Source organism: Hemibagrus wyckioides, linkage group LG24, assembly GCF_019097595.1.
Source record: "Hemibagrus wyckioides isolate EC202008001 linkage group LG24, SWU_Hwy_1.0, whole genome shotgun sequence".
Taxonomy (NCBI): Eukaryota; Metazoa; Chordata; class Actinopteri; order Siluriformes; family Bagridae; genus Hemibagrus; species Hemibagrus wyckioides.
The window spans coordinates 8431914-8455842 of NC_080733.1; the positions used below are offsets into that span (position 1 = coordinate 8431914).

The 23929-nt window shown below is 40.0% G+C and overlaps 1 protein-coding gene across 4 annotated transcripts in view; it reads right to left on the reverse strand.

The window, feature by feature from the left end:
• Positions 1-10244: 10244 nt before the first annotated feature.
• Positions 10245-23929, reverse strand: part of gatad2b (GATA zinc finger domain containing 2B) — a 38955-nt gene continuing 25270 nt past the window's right edge. For all 4 annotated transcript variants that reach the window (XM_058377931.1, XM_058377930.1, XM_058377929.1 and 1 more), the window contains 9 exons: positions 23638-23767; positions 22218-22349; positions 20591-20719; positions 20077-20247; positions 18466-18853; positions 16531-16733; positions 16325-16435; positions 15505-15697; positions 10245-15384 (listed from right to left, as the gene is read on the reverse strand). In XM_058377931.1, the coding sequence (XP_058233914.1) occupies positions 15257-15384; positions 15505-15697; positions 16325-16435; positions 16531-16733; positions 18466-18853; positions 20077-20247; positions 20591-20719; positions 22218-22349; positions 23638-23767 (1585 nt within the window). In that variant the 3' untranslated portion in view covers positions 10245-15256. The remainder of the gene's footprint in view (positions 15385-15504; positions 15698-16324; positions 16436-16530; positions 16734-18465; positions 18854-20076; positions 20248-20590; positions 20720-22217; positions 22350-23637; positions 23768-23929) is intronic.

Genomic DNA, 23929 nt, shown 5'->3' on the forward strand with positions numbered 1-23929 from the left:
GACAATAACCAAACAAACTACTCAGATATTAACCAAACATTATCCAGACACTAAACCAGACACTAAACAAACACTAACCAAATACTGACCAGACAATAACCAAACACTAACCAAACAAACTACCCAGATATTAACCAGACATTATCCAGACACTAAACCAGACAATAACCAAACACTAACCAAAACAAACTACCCAGACACTAACCAAACACTACCCAGACACTACACCAGACACTAAACAAACACTAACCAAATACTGACCAAACAATAACCAAACACTAACCAAACAAACTACCCAGATATTAACCAGACATTATCCAGACACTAAACCAGACACTAAACAAACACTAACCAAATACTGACCAGACAATAACCAAACACTAACCAAACAGACTACCCAGACATTAACCAGACATTATCCAGACACTAACCAAACACTAAACAAACAAACTACCCAGACACTAACCAGAGAGTAACCAGACACTAACCAAACACTAACCAGAGAGTACCCAGACACTAACCAAACACTAACCAGAGAGTACCCAGACACTAACCAAACACTAACCAGAGAGTACCCAGACACTAACCAAACAAACTACCCAGACACTACCCAGAGAGTACCCAAACACTAACCAAATACTGACCAGACACTAACCAGACACTAACCAAACACTAACCAAAACAAACTACACCAGCCACTAAACAAACACTAACCAAATACTGACCAGACAATAACCAAACACTAACCAAACAAACTACCCAGATATTAACCAGACATTATCCAGACACTAAACCAGACACTAAACAAACACTAACCAAATACTGACCAAACAATAACCAAACACTAACCAAACAAACTACCCAGATATTAACCAGACATTATCCAGACACTAAACCAGACAATAACCAAACACTAACCAAATACTGTCCAGACAATAATCAAACACTAACCAAATACTGTCCAGACAATAATCAAACACTAACCAAACAGACTACCCAGACATTAACCAGACATTATCCAGACACTAACCAAACACTAAACAAACAAACTACCCAGACACTAACCAAACACTAACCAGAGAGTACCCAGACACTAACCAAACACTAACCAGAGAGTACCCAGACACTAACCAAACACTAACCAGAGAGTACCCAGACACTAACCAAACAAACTACCCAGACACTACCCAGAGAGTACCCAAACACTAACCAAATACTGACCAGACACTAACCAGACACTAACCAAACACTAACCAAAACAAACTACACCAGCCACTAAACAAACACTAACCAAACAAACTACCCAGATATTAACCAGACATTATCCAGACACTAACCAAACACTAACCAGAGAGTACCCAGACACTAACCAAACACTAACCAGAAAGTACCCAGACACTAACCAGAGAGTACCCAGACACTAACAAGACACTAAACAGACAGTACCCAGACACTAACCAGAGAGTACCCAGACACTAACCAAACACTAACCAGAGTACCCAGACACTAACCAAACACTAACCAGAGAGTACCCAGAGAGTACCCAGACACTAACCAAACACTAACCATACAGTACCCAGACACTAACCAAACACTAACCATACAGTACCCAGACACTAACCATACAGTACCCAGACACTAACCAGACACTAACCAGATAGTACCCATACACTAACCAGAGAGTACCCAGACACTAACCATACAGTACCCAGACACTAACCAAACACTAACCAGAGAGTACCCAGACACTAACCAAACACTAACCAGAGAGTACCCAGACACTAACCAAACACTAACCAGAGAGTACCCAGACACTAACCAAACACTAACCAGAGAGTACCCAGACACTAACCAAACACTAACCAGAGAGTACCCAGACACTAACCAAACACTAACCAGAGTACCCAGACACTAACCAAACACTAACCAGAGAGTACCCAGAGAGTACCCAGACACTAACTATACAGTACCCAGACACTAACCAAACACTAACCATACAGTACCCAGACACTAACCAGACACTAACCAGAGAGTACCCATACACTAACCAGAGAGTACCCATACACTAACCAGAGAGTACCCAGACACTACCCAGAGAGTACCCAGAGAGTACCCAGACACTAACTATACAGTACCCAGACACTAGCCAAACACTAACCAGAGAGTACCCAGACACTAACCAAACACTAACCAGAGAGTACCCAGAGAGTACCCAGACACTAACTATACAGTACCCAGACACTAACCAAACACTAACCATACAGTACCCAGACACTAACCAAACACTAACTATACAGTACCCAGACACTAACCAAACACTAACCATACAGTACCCAGACACTAACCAAACACTAACCAGAGAGTACCCAGACACTAACCAAACACTAACCAGAGTACCCAGACACTAACCAAACACTAACCAGAGAGTACCCAGAGAGTACCCAGACACTAACCAAACACTAACCATACAGTACCCAGACACTAACCAAACACTAACCATACAGTACCCAGACACTAACCAGATAGTACCCAGACACTAACCAGAGAGTACCCATACACTAACTAGAGAGTACCCATACACTAACCAGACACTACCCAGAGAGTACCCAGAGAGTACCCAGACACTAACCAGACACTACCCAGAGAGTACCCAGAGAGTACCCAGACGCTAACCAGACGCTACCCAGAGAGTACCCAGACGCTAACCAGACACTACCCAGAGAGTACCCAGAGAGTACCCAGACACTAACCAGACACTACCCAGAGAGTACCCAGAGAGTACCCAGACACTAACCAGACACTACCCAGAGAGTACCCAGAGAGTACCCAGACACTAACCAGACACTACCCAGAGAGTACCCAGACACTAACTAAACATCTATCAGGTAATTTCTCACTGCATGTTGGAGCTCAGCTGAAGACTGAAATAAAGAAACTGAAACAAGCTTCCAATAAAAAACGGTGGTTATTCTAAGATGACAATCTCTTTCTAGTTCACAGATCTGTTTATATGATGGGAAACAGAAGTTTCCAGAGTTGCTGGGTCATGTTTTTTCCTTTCTTTTATTTATTATTATTGTTTTTTTTGTGTGCAGAGATTAAAATAGCCTGTGCAAGAATTCAAGGTTTCTCAGATAACAGTGTTTTCTGGCTGATCTGTTTTACATTCCACCTGTTAGTGTAGGAGTGTTTTGCTGTTATTAGGAAAAGCTGTGCTATCTCAGATTCTCTTTTTAGTTACTCAGCAGATTCTTAGCTTAGTTGTATGAAGATGCTGTAAAACTGCTCAGTTCTGAACAAAAGGCACATTTGAGACATATATGGGGGAAAAATATTTGCAGTAAGCTATTTTAGCCATCTGTGTGCATGCTGTTGTTGATTTACAGTAACCGTGTCTTTACTAATTTCCAATTTGTCTGATATTTTCAAGACTGACAGGAAGTGATGCGCCGGGATGTGTGTGTATGGAACAGTGTTATGGAGGTTTCTGTGTGAAGCCATTGTTCAGTGATCAGGCTGAAGATCATCAAGATTGGGTCAGCCAGGGACTTGTGTAGGAAAAAACTGCTCAGAACTGTGTTCCAACTCTTAAATTGTACACTGTTACCATAGTGATGGACACAGAAAATCCGTTTCAGAAAGTTCCCATTGGGTCAGAACTGTAATTTAGAGAGTATGAGATAATTGTCACCCGAGTTCATTGTGGAAGTGGTTGCTATTTACACCCAACAGGACTGATGCTTAGAAACCCTTCAAACAACAATATCTTTATACTAGTAATTTTCCTATATATGATTTAAATCGGTTTATATATTTCCAAACATGCTTGGTGATCTTCTTTCTATACATTTTGATACACCACCCTAGCTAAAATGATGAAGACTCCATGTTTTCAAAGTAGAGACACTGTACTCTCTGTTCAGCAGGAGTACATTATACCATGGCCAAACTACTGCACTGGGTTAAGTCAGGCCACAGGAATGGAGGTGTACTGTATCAGTCGTGTTCCATCAGTGGCAAAGTATGTGATAACCAAAATATTTTATTAATGCAGCCATTGTGTGTTCTAAATGCTTTAGTCTCCAGAAATGATATCCAGCAACCCAGTTATTGCAAAATGGAAGAACTACTGTATATACAACGTAATAAAGGCTAAACAAGCATAGTAACATCCTGTGATGGACTGGAATCCCTTCTGGGGTAAATTCACAGATTAGCTCTTTGACCCTGATCATGAAGATGGCGAATGACTGAACGCGTATTAACAGACAAACAAAAACATTCAAAGGCATTTTAGATGACAAAAATGACAAAAAGGTGACCAATACCACAGTTAATCTCCCTATTCTGTCATGGTCTCCTACCTTTGGTCAACAACAATTTATCAGCTTTCCCACGCTTAGGTACCTCCAGAATGTTCCCACATAACTTAGATATGCTTATCTGTGGCTGTAATGGAAACATAAAAGAAGCAAATAAAACAATGGAGAGAAGAGCGCCAAGAAGAGAAACAAAGTTCCAGTATTCCCATGTCTAATGATGAAAAGAGAAGGTTTTGTTATTCCTTTACTGAACAAAGTGAACATAAAACAAGAATCATATGCCAGCTCTAATTTGATAAACAAGGTTTCATTTATTCCCTATACACTGGAAACAATTTCAAGATGTTGACTGTATGATAACATCAAAGTTTCAGCATTCACTATAAACCCCACCAAAACTTTGTGTACATGAGTCTGTGATGAGTCTCTGCCAAATCGAGGAGAAGATTGTGTTAGAGAAAAGCTTTTAACAACCCACTGATTTCATTAAATGTCAACTCAATAAAAGCATAATATTTGATGAAGGTACATGCTAATCTTGTCATCCTGGCAGAAGAGCAGTCTAATGGACATGTCACAGAGCTGAAGGATGGCACTAAACACTAAGTCCCTGTACTTTTTCACAATAAAAAGCATTTTGATAATTGAACTGAAAGGAAATCAATAAAAGCCTCTTAGATGCCTCCTGGGCCAGTGACAAAGTGGAGTTCCCAAATCTCCCCATAGCTCTGTGGTCATCCTGACCCCTGAGACTACTATGCACTATTGGTCTTTCCAGAGGTCTCATTCAGGTTGGTCAATTTTTATTCAACATAAGAAGACAAAGGCTGTGTAAATATTAGACAAGAAATAACCTGTGAAATTTCTAGTGATAGACAAATCATTGTCCATTAAGAAATGTAATATATTTTGAAATGTAATAAAATATTTCAGCGTCCAGTAGAATCCAGTTGGAATTTTACTCCACAAATTAAAAATTTCATCTTCATGCTTTTCTGACTTTTCAAACTTTCTTACCCAAAATCTTGCAGATCTTGCATGTGGTGCTCCATCATTGTAAATTCTTCTATGCCAGTATAACCTTACCTTTAGGCTACTGAGCAGAAAACAGTGATGTTCTGGTAAATAAAACATCTCTTCTCTCAGCAAGGAATTTAAAAATTGTTGCTTTGGGGAACAAGGAAAAGATTTATGCCTGGACACTTAAACTAGGAACAATTTGTTGACACCAGGGAATGAGACAGCCTGAAGCATGTGAAATGTGAATAGCCTTCGGGGGCTCCTAACACCATCCCACCTTCCACAAAATAGGCTTCTACTGTAGAGATGGACAGAAAGATAGAAGACTCTCGACTGCTCCATAGGCCGACAATTATATAAATGCATGTGAGGATATCTGTGTATCAGTATATGTGTAACTACAGATAAGCAACTAACATGGCTGAAATATGAAAAAAGCTAGCCATTAATGATTAGTCCATGGCTTTAGACTATTTAAAGTGCTTGTGTTTTGTTACAGTCATACTTTGCAGTACTATTGTTAGTGTTACTCTGGGAGTTCAGTGTTTAAGGTGTTGATCAGAAGGTTGTGAGTTGTGCCATTGCAGGGCCCTTGAGCAAGGCCCTTAGTCCTCAACTGTTCAAAGGTATCAGTGAGATAAATATAAGCTGGGCTGGATAAGGGTGCTTGCTGTAAATGTAAAAAATGTACTGTTAATTATCACTGTGGACTCACAGATCCTGTTTTGAAGTTGGGCGAATAAACATTTATTCCTTTAAACATTCGACTTTCATCATCAGCTCTCTTTAAACAAGCCTATTCAGATGTGAGGAGTATTTCTAATATGTTGTGCTCATAAATCTGTCTCAGTGATTAATCTGTCTCTAAGTGATTACAACGAGTTTTGTTATTAATATACCCACTAGGGGTGCTTTGAGTTTTTAAAATCCAGCTTTGAAACCGGCATGAAAAGCAGACGGTGATATTTTATCATTGGTGCTACTCTTCATTCAAATTACAGGTAAAGTAAATAAAACGATAAAGACTTTCCACTTTTAACATTATTAAGGTATAATATAACAACCATATCCTATAAAGTTAGTTAACTTGACTTAACAGGAGTTCACTTACTCAGACTGGTCGTGGTCTCATCCTGGGTAATTTGTGTGGAAGACTAAAGACCTTAAAGTATTACGTTGTAAGCTTTTATCTGAGCATTTGGAAAAGTTTAAACGTCATTACATTTGTAGTTGCGTTATTAAAACTGTACTACTGGTCCATTGTTCTCAATAGCACCTTCAACTGCTACTTTACGTATATATCCACTGGTAGATATTTCAGGTTACATTTACATTGAACCTTAAGAAATAAACATGTACCTGTCTGCTGTACTGTGGAAGACTTCACAACCATGACACTTGCTCAAGGCTACACTTCAGTAGCAATAAGACTCGAAGGCTGTAGTGAATATTGAACAGGAAATGTATGACTATACTTTCAAACTAAACATTTGTAAACATTGGGAAAACTTAACAGTGCATGACCAGAGAAACTCAATAGGTGATTCGGTCTGAACTGGATGAACCGGGATACTGAATAGAAAGGGAAATAATCAGACAGGCAAATAGGGGCAAGTCTTGAATTGTTGAAGGTCTGAAGTGCACCAGCTGGCCTCATATCTCTATGTGTTAACCACTGGAGGCTGCATTCTCAAACAGTGACGATCTTGACCTTCATGGTGACTAATTTCTGCCAGTCAGAAAAAAATCACTGTGCAGACAAGAATGACATGAAAATTACAGCCCAGCAATTCTGACGTTCAATAACTGACTAATAGGCTTCAATTGTCGTGTGACATAAATGTTACTCATTATCCAGTTTCCAGGGCTTTCTTTCTTTCTTTAGAAGTCAGCAATGAGGAATTAGAGCAAGGTAAAAATAATTTTGCTTACATCATTCATTTATTATATGTTTAAACACGTCTCTTTTACTGTAGTAATAAAACCATCAAAATGTTGCTATTGAAATGGCTTCCAGGTCCACGCACTGCTGTTCACATAAACTGACTTCACATACACTTTAAAGACTTCAGCAGGAAGTCCATTGTTAAAAGTGCTCTACAAATAAATTGAATATACTTGTTTCTCAATGTGTGATGTGTGACAACGATATTGTTGAACCTTACAAACCACATGTAGTTAGTCATGAAATTTTACAGATTCAGTCCACACTTTCATTTCTTTTATTCATTCAACCTTTAGAACGCGGATGCAAAAGAATTTCCCAAATCATTTATAATGGCTGAATTTGTTAGATTTTACACCAAAAGAAAAAAGAAATCGCAACAACATACGGTAATTAACTTATTTAGTAAAAACGAGTATAAACGAGAAATAAATTCTTTTTCCAACAAACTGCTCTTTAACAGTATTGAGACTTATTCAAGAATCAAGAAAAAACATTATTATCATTGTGCAAGCAGAACAAAATTGCAAATGTGTCAGCCTCCATCGGGGCACTATATCAAAGTCAATTATCACACGTTTACAAGAATAAAAAATACTCACCTGTATTGTATTGAGAGTACCTTCATAATGCTGGAAAACTGCCTAAAGATACACAAGTAAATGAAAACACACATTCCAGCACAACATGGATCAGCATATCAGAATATTAACAATTAGCTGCTTTAAAATGAATGAATTCTATTGTATAGAAACATTAGCACGGTCACTTATTGTGTCTTAATAACACTCTGGTTACCAAAAAAAATGTTATCTTGCTTTGCCCAAAATATCTGAATAGCAAAATTCCTATTTTTTTTTTTCCATTTGTGCTTTTCAGCATAGCTTAATATTTTTCTCCGCACCATTCTGGAAACAAAAACATGCTGGTGTTTACAAGACAAAGACACCAACTATATTCATTCTTAAAACAATAAGTATTTCATGCAGAACACTGATTCTTGGCAAAATTGATATTATTAAATAAACACAACACAATCAGGCTGAATTTGTTCTATTCAGTCACCATCTCTAATTGCATAATGGTTGTGATTCTTCATACTATCCACGTACCTGGGGGACTAAGGGTGGGGTGAATCCATGCACTTGCCCTGGAGGTCAGAAAACAACACACTGCACTCCCCTCTGTGAGACAAAAAATGCCTCCACACTGGAAAGGCTTTGCTCTATACACCGATCAGGCATAACATGAGCAGTTCCAGGTGAAGTGAGTAACACTGACTCTCTCCTCATCATGGCACCTGTTAGTGGGTGGGATATATTAGGCAGCAAGTGAACATTTTGTCCTCAAAGTTGATGTGTTAGAAGCAGGAAAAATGGGCAAGCGTAAGGATTTGAGCGAGTTTGACAAGGACCAAATTGTGATGGCTAGATGACTGGATCAGAGCATCTCCAAAACTGCAGCTCTTGTGGGGTGTTGTTGGAACTCAGAGCCCCCTCCGAGTGGACATATCACTGGGTGGAATTTTAGTTTGTGTCTATTTCTCTTAGCTTTCCATGATCTTACCCAATGAACTCAATAAACTATCAAAAACTACCAAAATAAAGGAGATCTCAGTCAGCAGATGAGAAGAAGCAGGTTTCTTTATTTCAGCCATGCAGTCAATCACATGCATTTCTGAAGAGAGCAGCTGGTCTCAAAAACCCCCCAAATTCCCCTCTACTTATACCTCGAGCGCCCTATCGCGCCTCCTTCCTTACTTTGCATATGTTGAGCAGTTTTCCCTTTATTTTCATGTTTTGGGCTATTTTGTTATAAATTTGCATTAATCAAAGCCAGCTACTACTCAATAGCTAAATAATTTTGATAGATAAACACTACTACACTAAGAGTACTGCTAATTTAAAGCAAAGCATAAAATTCTCTCAGACAGTGTTCGGTCTACAGTGGTCAGTATCTATCAAAAGTGGTCCAAGAGAGAACAGCGATAATATTAAACCAATAATAATAATAATAATAATAATAATAATAATAAGCCACTTTTCTTGAATACTTCATCAAATGAGACTTGTATTTTGCAAGAAATACCAGAGGAACGAAAAAAAAATAAAGAATCGGGACAGAAAAAGAAGAGAGAAGTGAAAATGATCCGAGTATGATCTTGAGAGACATTACGTGATGGAAAGACATAAACTAAATTGCTTGTCTATAGAAAATTCAATCATGGAATTACAGACAGTTATTGTACGATGACGACAACTGAATGACACTTGACCTGCGACACATGATTAGCTGAGACATGATTAGCTGATTGAATAATAGCATGAATGTGTAAGTGTACAGGTGTTACTATAAATGACCAGTCAGTGGATGTATTGATGAATATAGTATGATAACAGAAGATGTCACGTACACACTCGCTCACTAATGAAACAAAACCCCAGGAGATCCTCTGAGGAGCTGTGCAGCGTGTGGAACATCGCGTAGACGGAGAACAACAAGTACTGACTTTCACTCGCTGTCCTGCAAAATCACTTAGGATAACAAGCAATCGCACTTTTCCAGAGACGCATGCCAAAAAGAACATATCGAGCATTCCCAACTATTTCACCACACACCTCCAACAGCACATGTAAACAATGGGAAATTACCCCCAAGTGAACAGGACAATTTAAAATCACTCTCACCCTCGGTATTCTTCTCAGCTTGGAGCCTTCCTACTACTTTACACTGATTGTGGCTTGAAGACAAGAGCTGTCTATATACACAAACAGGCCATATAGGGACATTGAAAACACATTAGAGGTTTCATCATAGTGTGGAAGAAAAATAAAGCAAATTGTGGATATATACATAAACATATTTATATAACCCATATATATATAAACATTCAAAATGATTTTTTTTAAATATGAAAACTACCAAGGACACATAAAGAAGCGACTCATTCACAGAGGTAAACTGTTCCATCCTTTATTAAACATAGCTTGCAAGAGATAAATATTACAAAGTTATTTCCTCCAAAATTAGCTTATTTTTTTTATTTTTTTTTTTCAGTCAACGCATAATTGTTAATCAATCGGCAGTAATCAAACAGCATTTTTGTTTTTCAGCTTCATTTTTAGACAGTTAAATATCAAGGATGTGCAAAAGGTCTGGATTAAATGTTCCAAATAAAAAGAAAAAAGTTGACAAAAAGCACATTTTCAGCCTTGATTCAAATTCATTACTTTTAAAGCCAATCCCCAGTCCAAACAATAAGTCTTTTAAACTCACAAGGTTTCATTTGTTGGTTTTTTGTTTTTGTTTTTTTTTTTTTTAAACAAAACAGATTTACATATTGCCAAGTGTTCTAAGTCTTCAAACTGGTGGAACTGCAGCCGAGTCTGTTAAAAAAAAAAAAAAAAAGTTAAAAATAAAAGAAAATAAAAAAAATTATAATAAAAAGCCGCTTTTCTCCCAAACTTCATCAAAAGTGACTTGTATTTTGCAACAAATACCAAATAAGGAAAGAAAATTTTTTTTTTACAGAAAACAACAGGGACAAAAAGAAAAAAAAAAGAAAAAAGTGAAAGAATGATCTGAGTACTTGAGAGACATTACATGGTGGAAAGACGTAAAATTAAAAACGCTTGTCTCCAGAAAATGCTGATTGTCCAATCGAGGAATTACGGACAGTTAGTGTATGACGATGACAACTGAAAGGAGGTCACACACTCTTCTAATCAATACTTAAAAGTGTGCAAAAATTGTCTCTTTTTGTCTTAAAAACTTACTAGACTGAAAGCAATAAGCAATAGAACAGTCAAAGGCAAACATTTTCTTTAACCTGTGGACGTATACAACGTATACAATTCTTCCATGGAAACTTAAGAGCATTGCGTAATCCCCCACTCGGGGGGGGCAAGACATGAATAAAAGGCATAAGGAAATAAGATGGTACAGCATGAGAAGTAGAAAATGTAGATATACATCGTCTCCCAAAAGTGTAAAGTGTAGAGGACACCCTGTAGTTGAACTCAAGGTAAAATGAAGTGTGCATCGTCTCATGTCATTATCTACAGCTGAGCGCTTTGGGTTTGGTCAGGTTTGGGGTTAATACTGTCAAACGTCTGATCCACTGCGTACGTGTGAGGCCGACACTTTGCATGGGATAGCGAGAGAAAAATCAATGCATTTACCAAACATTGGTTTAACTTCAAATGTTATTGACAAAAAAAGCAACACACACAAAAAAGTAACATATACAAGATTATCCCATTATGTCCTAAATCCAAAGACTGGAGAATGGATCAAACGCTCCACCAGGACATTTTTTTTTTCTTTTCCTTTTGCAAATACTACATACTACAAAAACATACAGCCTGGGAGAAAAATGCATCAAAAAGAGCTCCAAAACAAGAGAAGTATAATCCCATACATTTTGCACATTTGTTACACAATAATACACAGTGATCACTAAACGAAATGACAAGCTTCACAATATTCATGGCTTTTTGCTTGCGTTTCTACACAATATACAACCATTTTAATTTCATTTTTTAATTCAAAGGAGAAAAAAAGCATATGTACAATAAGTCATTATTACTTATGACCTAGTAAATATTGTGTTGCCATCTCATAGTTCTGTTCTGGTTTTTTTTTTTTTTTTGTTTGATTACATGTAGGTTTTTTTGTATGAAAGTTCACAAATTAAATAAACAAACAAACAAAAAAAATAATAAATCAAATCGAAAGTAAAACAAGGAAACCAAAAGGAAGATTTGTTTTTTAAAACCCTAGAAAAACGACGTTTCAAAAAATCCGACTGGTAGATCTCGATAGATGTGTATGGATGCATCCATTACAGTCTGGCAGAGAGATTAGCAGAGAGAAGAGAGACTGACTGTACACAGCCTACAAGACACTCAAAATCAGACAAGCAAAACATTGTATGCCTTCAAAGGGGACTGATTAGAGTCAGCAAAAACGAACAAATCTCTTAAGCGTAAACTTTCTATCATTTAATATTGCACCTGTGAATCAAAGCCAAGGTAGTTTTGATAGCTGTGTCTCAAGTCACAAGCGATGACCGTAGGTCCATGAAATAATCATTCAATTCAAATGTTGGGACTTAACACAATATAAAAAATAGTGCCAGATTAGGGTTCAGTGCTACCTGATGTTAGCTAGCTCACTAACATTTGCTGTGCTACGTTTATTTTTCATTTTAAAATGTAAAGATTTGGGAATGTTTAATAACAGCACCACAGACACGGGTGTTATCTGCTGCTAGCTTAAAACCCTCCCCCTTTGTTCTGTGGTGCATGATGGGACAGGTTAGTGCAAAAAAAAAAAACCCCAAAACAATAAAAAATAAGTGTCCATACTTAATTTGTTCAGCGAATATAGTATACAATCTGAAACACAGCTAATGACTTTGTTTAAAAAGTTGCATCTTTCTGTCCCAAGCAAGAACAATGCACAACAATGGTTTCACATAACACACGACTCGATTCGGTCACTTTTCTTTCAAAAACAAAACAAAAAGTAGCACTTTATGAGAAAGTGCTCATATGTAACACGTGATTTCAGTGCTTCTTGTAGTCTGTGGTAAAGGAACTACTCAGGTTCTTGCAGTGTGTCAACGATTACAAAACCATTTGAAGCCATCAAATTAACCCGACACAAATGGGTGACAGATTAAAGGAAGAAGAAAAAAAAAAAAAGCCGGCATCCTATCCAGGGTGTATTCCAGTGTTTTTGGAATAAGCTCCAGATCCACTGGCACCCTGATAAATATCTTTAAGTTGCTGGATCACCGTGAGCCAAGAGAACAATCAGAAAGCAGGCATATACACTAGTCTGTGGAACTGAATTGGAAGGATGGACGCTACTCTACCAGAAGATATTCCTTCGACTGGTATTCTGATGATGGTGTTGGATAAACCTGACAGTGTACACCCAGAGGTGTTGATCTGGGTCGAGGTGTGGTGACTGTGAAAGACATGACAATCAAAAACAGCCATAATATCCACTTATCCACCCATTCAGTGGGCCCATGTTGGCTGTAGGGGTAGAAATGGTTCATCATAGGATAAAGCTGATCAGTCAGAAGAGTTTTGAATTGATTTTTAGAGACTCTTCCATACCAACAGTGAAAGCCAATGTATGACAGAACCACCAGCTTTTTTTCTTGGTCACCCATTTGTATTTTGCTGTGTAATCTACACATATTGCTTCAGTAAAGCAACTGACAAGAGTCCAGTAAGTGCTAATTCACTAGCAGAGTGAGAAAAGGACATGCAGCTTTAATGCTGTCTAGCACCGAAAAAAACAAAAACAAAAACAAAAGAGCTTTGATCTCAGTCTGAAACTTACAGGAGAAACTAATACTGCATACTGACCAAACACTGCAAATGCTGCCACCTTGTGCAACATCTGCCATACTGCCCTGTTTGGATTCTGGCCTGAAATGTAGAAAAGTGTAGACAGTTACAAAACATTACATGAAACGTACTGGTGGACCCGAGGCACTGACAGGATGGACAGCAGAAATGAACCGACGGTCTGACATTCACAACACGATCTCTCTCCTAACTCTCTCTGAGACGGTCTGGTGACATCCATACCGCAAGAGCCTGGGAGCTGAAACATTCTTGTCCTCTTTCCTAACCATTTTAGTTTTCAGTTCTCGATTTTAAAAATTTTTTAAAAAAAGTGCTCCTGGAGAAAAAGGCATCTCACATGAGTTGTCCCCATCACGGTGATTGACCCTTGCCTACGCTATTATAGATATACCACCTCCATCTTTTTAACCTTATCTCATGCTAAGAATCTATACACACACATCATATAGATATTTGAATAGTTTCTGTCCGTTTACCGTTTTGATGATTATCGTCTCCTGTGGTAAGTACCTCTCAGATACGCAACCGTTTCAGCAGGAGACGCCGCCATAGAGGGAAATAGAAAATTAAGGACGCTGAAGGAGAATTGAGACTGACAAAGGGAATTAGGTTCATTTGGATGCTCACTTCCTCCATACGCAGCTAATCACATGGCACCGCAAGAGACGTTCTCACGGCGTCGATGTCATGAATATAAAGGCATTGAGGGGATGTGGAAGATGCGCTAATCCAGGCCTCCAAATCTGCTGCAAATCCTGTATATTCAACGGCAGCCTTGATCAGAAACGCACTGCGTGTTATTAGCTTGATCATCGCAATGCTTCTGTCGCTGCTCGTTTTCAGCCATCCTTCCGCTGTGTAGTACGTGACCTAAACATCCTTCAAAAGATTCTGCACACAGCACCAAGTGTTCTCGTATCATGTTGCCTTCTCAAGGCAGAACAGCGTTAGCGTCTCAGTGCATTAGGGTTAGTTTACTAGAAAAGTCCGTCATTCCATCAGACAGTCTCCACCAGGGCTCTTTCTCTTTGAAATGTGTTTGCTACAAAGATTTTTTTTCTTTTTAAACCACATGGCATAGATGAACTGTTCTCGTTCCAAAAAGCTTAACTACAGACGTAAGCTTCAATAAACGGCTACATAATTAAAAAAAAAAAAGGGCTTTTGTAACGTGAGAGCCAACTCTCATCATTTTACAGGGTGCAAAAGGGAGGAAGCTAAGAAGGAAAATAAGAGCAACACGTTTTCAAGTAACCCTGAAATCTAGCCCCTTCCTTGAGAAAGAAATAAATAAAAAATGTCAAACAGAAAAAAAAAAATCCACAAGTCACTAAAACTACTAATAAACATAAGAATACCTGTAACACAAGCAATAATGATATTAATAATAATATTAATAATAAAGGTGATAACTGACAGAGCAATAGCAAGAAATAAAGAGCTTTGTTATAGTAGGAAATGGAAGTTGAGACAGTCTGGTGTTCGTCTGGCTGAGTTATTCTCATGGGTTAGTTGGGTAGGCACACGGACAGGCACTGCATGCGACAGGGGTGATGGTTGCAGTGTGGGTGTGTGTGAGCTCATTTCTGGCCAGTGATAGATTGGGATATGGAGCGTGGGGGGATCATGTCCAGCAGATACTCCCTCTGCCGGTCCGCCAGGCTGGACGCCTTGTGACCTCCCGGGTTCAAATAGGCAATATTCAATCCTGAGTGGGACAGAGAGGGACAGAGGACACAATGAGGAGACAAACAAAAAAATTTGAACAAACTTAATCAGGTTCCCACAGGACCCAAACAGGTTGAGATTGTTTGTTCCACATGCTCACCGGGGATGTTATAAATCTGTCTGCGGCTCTCATGTGACTGACTGCTGCTGGCACTGCCTCCTCCACAGCGCTTGCTGGTCATACCCAACAGTCCACTGGCCACTGAGAGCTGTGAGGCCTGGGCAAAGTTAGATAGCACACCACGCGCCGAGCTGGATAAACCCCGCTGCAGAGCTGCCTGTGGCTGAGGAGCCTAACACACACACACACACACACACACACACACACACACACCAGATTCGGCCATTACTCGCTTAAGCAGTTTATGCTGCTGAAAAGCCAGTTTTTTGTGTGAACTTTGGTTTTGCACACATGAATGAAGTGGCTGAATTTAGAATTTCATTTTGCTTGATGAGGTTGAAAAAAAGAGAGAGAGAAGCAATGAACAGTGATCGAACAGCCTGAAATATAAAAAAACCATGAAACTCTTTTAAGCACATCGTCTTTCACCATGTGCATTTCTATTTAAAATACACTAATAACTGTAGCTGATATAAACATACAATAATGAAGGAATCAAACCTGATGTGGACTGCTGTTATACAAAATGAATCAATAACTTGTTACAAAGAAACTGCAAATGTGTCAGTCCTGAAGACTTTCCTTGTGTCTGACTGTTAAAACGGACAAATGTGATAATCACATCAGTGCAAATTTCTAAAGACTACATTGTTAAATGAATATTTTTTGATCACTGAGGTGTTTACCAACCCCTGATTTTGATCTGTGATAGTTATCAAGCCCTGCTTACACGTCAGGAGGAAATCATCCAAGCATTTTTGCAGTAGCACATGATATGCTGTGATTTTACAGGTGGTACCTGTCGGAGTGCGTGGTGCCGGATCATGCTCTCAGCCTTGCTGACGCTGGGGACAGTCTGAGCCGCACTCGGAGACAGAGCCGCCTGCTGCTGAAGCCTCTGCTCGATTTCCTACCACAAACAAAACCACAAGAGAATGAGAATTCAGAGATTCGTCTAGTGCTAAGCATCATGTGTGTGAATGTGGATTTGGTCTGGAAGCGAACCTGCTCCTGTTGCAGGGCCTTGACAAAGGCGTTTTTCAGACGGTTGGTGTGTTCAGCCTTCAGGGCCTTCTTCTGGTTGGAGGTCATGCATTGCTCACACAGGATGCGACCGCTTTTCTCCTGCTTCCAGTGGGGGGTGAAGTCAGTCCTGCACTGGGCGCAGAAGAACGGCTCTGTGCGTCCTAGTGAACCTCTCATTTTACCTGCAACAGCACATGAAGGACACTGAGTCCTGCTTCCTGTTTCACTTGACACCACTTTACTCCTGGCTAATTAATATTATAGTGGCTTTGTACCATTATAATTTCCAAATCAGCATTTTTCAACTGCAACTGAGATTTTTTGGAGGATTGTTGTGTCCAAAAATGTTGATTTAGGTGCACCTTTTTCCAAAAAATTCAATTAATGCAGACTTTGAGAAAACCCGAGGAAACTACTTGAATTGACCAAATTGCAGACACGGGATTCTTTTAAACTACCAATGAAGACAGATGTAATTGACGGCTGTACTCATGGTCGACACACTGTGGCTTAATGTCTGTTCTGTTGCCAGATGATACATATTCAACCAAATCTGAAGGAAATCTGCAGTAATTTTTTGCTACATTACAGGCTCCTCAGAATATCATGAAGTTTGCTTGATTTTCAATTTTCTATAACCAACTCGCTAAATCTTGGAGTAACTAAAAGATCCCACCAGCCCAAACGTATTTATAATAAATGTCTAAATGCAATTTAAAAAACAGCAACCAATGCTTTCAAGAATTCTTCACTTTCTAAATATAGCTCTACTTTTTAAATATGAAAGAAAGACTCTGTCACATCTCTCTCATCTTAAGACCTCTACTGTTACAGTCCACATTACATCATTTGTGACTTTCTTCAGAGCGCCTCATATGTTATATATGGTTCTCACCGACTTTTCTGCCAGTAATATGCTCAGACATTTTCACATCTTTATCAAAATGGCATTAAGATGTTTTTCATTTAGGGTTCTTTCTAACCTGGCATCTTCCTGCAAAGATCATGTTGAGGAAGGAGCTAGTTTAACAATGCAGCAGGAAATGCAATCAGTCTGCCGAGTGATTTCCTCATGATTTCATAAAGTTGCTGAACAGCTGATGCCCGACGTGAAATGCACAAAAGTCAAATCAGTTCATTTTGTGATCAGATACAGGCTGTATAAGTGTCCATAATGCTTCTGACTGGGCTGCATCGTCAACACGGAGACGAGTGTTTGTACACTGAACAGCAGCCAAGGCTTTAAAATGTTTAAGTGACCTAATAAAAACATTACAAGACATTCAGTCAGCAGAATTAAGTGAATTACTCTGTGATTATTTCCCTGTAGATTCGAGTAACGTTTTGCTTCAGACAGATGTGGACAAATCTGCTAAAGTAAATTCTGTAAATTTTGTCAGTTATAGTTTTCATTAGGAAGATCAGGTTATAAAGGGGTTGAGTGTTCCAGTGGTGTTTGAACGAAATGTGTGTCCCTTTGACACATAAAAAGTGCAACTTGCTTCTGCAGCCTGTAATTTTTAGAACTATATCTAGTAGAAATTGTCTAAATTTGACCATGTGAAGGGTTTTCCCTGGACAGCACAAAAATAGCAGCATATATTAACTTCAGCTGCCCTTAGATCACCATTATATAAAAGTGTAAACAGGGTTTTGTTTTTTTAAATGGAAATGTGTATAATTTCTTGCGAATACAGATTCAACACTGTTTAGTATATTTACTACCTCTAGCCATGACAAGCTATTTTTTTTAATCAGTTTATCTTTATATTTGTATATACACTAAAGAAAAGAAATTCCATCTATATGCCCAAACACTGGTATAATCAATTTCAATACAGAATTAAGGATCCTTGCCCAAAATTCCACAAAATCACGCAGATCCTCTATTAGTTGTGTGGTTCTGAGGCTCACCCTGACTGTCGAGGACGCTCTGAACAACCTCCTCCAGTCCCACCATGTAGATGAACTCGCTGTTTGCGGCGGAGGGCAGGAAGTGGAGCAGGGGTGCGGGAGGTTTGGGTGGAGGGATCTCCAGCAGTGTTTTCTCCAGCTGCTTGCGTAAGGCCAGCTTGGCGGCTGCCTGGCTGCTGGCCTGATCACTCAACGAGCCCACAGAGCCCACGCTAGAGCTACCAGGAAGCGCAGAGGGGCTAACTGCACTCACGCCGCTCACGCCCACCCCAACACCTGGCACACCTGGCACTCCTGCCGCCCCGGCCGCCTGCATGTGGGCCAGGTTCATATAGAGAGCCGCCGAGGAGCCGGAGCGCTGAGAGGCCGCCACCTGTTGGCTAGCAGCCTGCAGTGCACAGAGAAAGCATTATTCATGAGTTCAGTAAAACAGTGATGGCTCTGTCTGAAAGTTCAGGCTAATCAAGGCTGTGTCATGCTCCAAAGTACAGTACAGCTGTGTGTCTTACATGCGACATGTGATGGATTTAATACAGATGCAAACACGAATAACACTTTCTTCTAATCCTAAGGAAACTGGGGAACACTGATCACATAAACAAGTGACAACATTCATTTCCCTTGACCAGTCTAGCAGGCACACAATAACAAGCAACTTTTGAATTGAGATTTATCAATTTTATGCAAATCTCTACACTCTCAGAAAAAAATGACTAAACTGTAAGAAAATGTTGCATGCTGTAAAACCTGTATAAAGCATCTTCTGTTGTGATGATGTCAAGTTTCCTCTATACTCTGGTTCAGCTAATAATTTGAATTGAATTGATGCTGCTTAGACCCGTTCCTCGCCTTAAATGAGCCTTAAAGGGCAACTATTTCCACTTTACTAGGTTAAAGAGAGCTATTAAAGATACAGAAGATGTATTCTTGAGAAGCCAACACAATGACAAAGACAGACACTTTTTTTGTTGTTACTTTTTTTTTTAAGAATTGAATGCCAGGAAGCTTCTTAGCATCTGCTCCAAATCTCCAAAAACTTTTCTCCGGACCCAGAACTAGTGGGTAGAGCTTGTTCTTGATTTGTCAAACAAATCTTGACCAAACTTCTTGCTCAGCATTTTAAAAAGCTGCATCTAGTTAAGAAGTGATTACTACAGCTGGCTGTATATATGCAGTGTGGCACAACGGGAAAAAGTGCAAGGTTTGAGACCTGCTCGAGCGTGTACATGCTTACACTGACGTACCACCTGCAGAGAGAGACGAAAACCCAACGGTGAAACTGCTTTAGTGTGTGCAGCTGGCTAAAAAGGTAATGTTAAAGTCTCATTTGCACAACAAAACAATGCAACTATAAATCATCTTTTTCCCCCGTGATGCTGTGTTTTTCTGTGTGCCAGATATTTGGTGAAATCTGCGTCACTTTTACATGATGCTCAAAGTCTCAGGAACTGTGTAGATTATTTTTAACGTAAATAAAGATCACTGTAGTTCCTGCAATCTATATATAAACACTTTCATCTCTGTGGTGCTGTTTCTTGTTCAGCATATAGGGTGCGATTGCCTGTGCTCAAAAGCTGGCATCCTTGTAGAAGGCTATCAGGTTGCTCGTACCTGCTGGTAGTTGATTGCATTGCTCATGCTCCCTGTGGAGGGTCGGCCCATGCCCGGCTTAGAGGGCACTCTCTGTCCCTGCAGCTGAGCTGGGTTAGGAGCAATCACCCGCTGAGACATCATCATGGGGGGCAGAGAGGCACTGACTGCAGACCTGATCACCGTGTGGCCCTGTAACAAACACACAAATAAATGAAGACGGTGCAGTACACTGCATGGCCACTAGAGATCAGCAGCTGCCTGATTTCCCATTAATGCTGTGTCACATTTAATAAAGGGACATTAACCAGCTGTGCAATATCTGGTAATCTATACTACCACTACATACAACAGATGCTCCTTTTGTAGGAGGAAAAAATTAGGCTTTGCTGTGTCTTAATCGTAAAAAACTGGGCATTCGGAAAGATCAGTTGACAAAGAACAGAAATAAAATGACAAATGTAAGGAGAGATCGTTAAACAGTGGAATATAAGACGAAATAGCACCGCACACACACACACACACACACACACACCTGTGCTGTGCGGAGGTTCTGAGGTTCAGACGTATGCATGCCAGGCCGCACAGGCAGTTTGGTCATCCCCTGTGAGCTGTGAATGGTGGAGGGCTGAACCGAGGAGGGGGGATTCTGAACGACTGGAACCTGGAGAGTGACGTACAAACACACACTTTAACACCAGAGTCAGATTTATATGCTCACAAACACATTAACGTTGATCCTCAGGGTAATCAGGCATGGATTTTGTATTGTAAGTATCGCAGAGTGTTTACTATTTGCTTATGTATATTTAGAGAGTTAAAAGTCTAAACATGAGTGCTGTGGCCCTGAAGCAAACGCACCAGTTTAACCCTCTGTGTCTTCTGAAATAGACATGAACCTAAACCTCAATCATCTTCAGCATGCGACACAATGATGGCTGTTTCATTGCATGATTCTCCCATTCTCATCTTCTCTACCTTCCTCCTGTACTTTCAGCAAATGATCTATATTTGACTTTGTGGATTTGTAAATAAATCAAACAATTACAGTTGACAGGATTGTTGGCACCCTTAACAGTAAGAAACATGATTAAGTAGAGAGTATGGATTACTGTGGTTTCAGAGAACTTCTCATGTGAACGGTTTCCTCGTAAAACAGATCTTGACCCGCCTAAAACTCAATGTTTTGTGTCCAAGATCTCCTGCTTGCTTTGTGTATAAATATTCATTTATCTTCAGGAGCCAGTTCATCGCGGTCAGGGCTGGGATGGATCCGAAGACTATCCCAGAAACAAATGGTAATACATCCTGGATGTGATCCCAGTCCACAACACGGCACCATGAACACAAGTATTCACAACTCACGGCAATTTCTACAAAGCCGATCATTCTACCGTGACTGGAGAACCCGGAGGAAACCCACATGCACACATGGGTAGAACTCATCAAGGATCAGGGAACCTCCAAATTTGAAACCTACTGATCATCTGTAGCCTCAACTGAGAGGATTAGTTCACATGCACAAAACTAGGAATATAGTGCAGCTCAAAAAGTTCTCTATGAAGACATGGTCCATCTTTAAGTGTTCTTTAAACTTGTTAGACATTACAGGAAGAGGTCCAGAGCTGTTGTTCTCCATAAACAGGATATTTTAAAAACAACACAGCCGTTTTGTCATAGGAAAACAAGCCATGATCAGGTGATCATGTGACCTGAGAGAAAGTGGAGGACACGTATCAAATGTACACCTTTCAGGCCAATCGAGTTCAATAATGAACTCTGTGTTATAGGTAAAAAATCATGACTATGTTTTGAAGTAAAATGGTCAGCAAACAGTGCATTAACTAATCATGAGCTTTTTACCCCTCGGAAAGATGCAATGATACATACTCAAGCTGTTCAATACTCAAGCCAACAAGCATTAATGAGCTAATCGCAGTGACCCTGCAGTGGAGGGGCTAAGCAGCTTTTCCTAATAACCCTGCTGGCTGTATGAGGTGCTTAGCGTAACTCAGGTAAGACTGATCACATGCAGAACAGTTCAGGTCATATGTGCGTCTTGGCATTTTCCTGTGAAAATCTAGCCTGCGTGAGCCAGGTGTCCAGCTGGTGTTAGCGGTGCTGCTAAGTGGAGCTAATGGCAGGGAGTGGGGAGTGTTGACCTTCTGTACGACGTTCTCTTTCTGCATCTGGCTCTGTCTCAGCTTCTTCAGCAGCACGAGCCTGGCCTCCTCCAGCCTCAGCTCCTCACGTAGGGCTTTGATCATCTGCTGCCTCTCCTCGCCCGTCTTCCCCTGTAGAGCATCACACACACACACACACACCCCAGTCAGAGATATGCAGACACTGATCCTAACTGGGATGAATGTGATGCATCTGCACACCATGCCTGACACAAGACTCAAGTCTATATGTACAAATATAGCCAACAATATTCTTTGCAGCAGCTCTAAGGCCACGTCCAAATATTGTCGATTTATAGCAGCTGCTGGCCAAGAGCACTAAGCAAATTGCCCACTGGAGATGAGAGCAGAGAGGCCTGTAGCCAATCCACACTGATTAGGTATATTTCCCTCCAAATGTGAGCACAGATGGTGTAGTATTTGACATAATATTTAGTACGGAGGTTTGGTTGGAGACAGCGATAAGGAGTCTTGCTGTGGCTAATAAAACAAGTCAGGGAGCACAGATGACATTCCAATTTGATTTACTATTCAAGTGCAGTACTATGCAGTACTCTGAATATTTGAATGTAGCCATAAAGTGACTGGAGCACACACTTGCTTCAGAACAAACAAACAAAAAGTCCCCAACATCTGCTAAAGAAGCACATTATCCTAGTGAGGGTCGTAGACGCCAGTCCATTGTAGGGGACACCACACACACACACACACACACACACACACACACCTAAGACTAATTCAGCAGCATATCCCTGAGAGAGCTTGAAACTTTGAGGTAGCAGCACCACCCACTGCACCACCGTGTCAAATTCAGAGTTGACAGTATAAAGGTACTTCATTTAGGTGTTGAAAAAGATCACACTCTCTGACAAGCACTCGCTATAAACTCTCGCTAAATAATTCAGCCCAGGTGTATGGCATGAGAAATACGGCTGCGCGATATGAATAAATAAATCGCATACTGACTTTTAAATCGCTGAGCACTAAAACGGCACGACGGCTTGCGATATATTAAAAGAAACTTTTTGCACTGCATTCAATTAACCAATTTTGGATCACACCAGAGCAATACCTGAGCAGAGATGACAAGAAAAGCTGAAAAGTGGCTGTTGGTAATGCTCACAAACTGAAATAAAAAAAAAATGTGTTGGCTTGTGCAATATCAATATTTCAAAGACTAATGCAATGATGAGTAACAGGAAATATAGTGTGTAGTCAGTGGCATGGGCAGGAGATGGTTCGACTGATCTAAAGAGTGAATCATATGGTCCTAACTATGAGACAGGAGACTGCAGGGCATGCAGCGCAGTGTGTTACAGTCAGTGAGCGAGATGCTGGAGTAGAAACAATGCTGCTGAATCGTGCGATTGAGATCCATGTTGTGTGACAGACACTGTACCTTGAACATGTCTAGGTTGGGGTGATGGCGGCGCTCCTCTGGGTGTGGAGTGCTCCTCGGGCTTGACGCTTCATTATCTGACAAGATAATCACATCTGGAGATGGAGTACACCTCTCTCGCTCCACACCGCTGAAGAAGAAAGAGCAGGGGGGAAAAAACGTTTTGTGAAAAAACACGGTCATATTGGAAGCAATTTGATTTATTTCTTAAATCAAAGTCTGTTGGTTGCACTGGCGTGTGTGTGTGTGTACAGGATATAAGGCAGGACAGGTGAAAGAGGGATAGCTACTT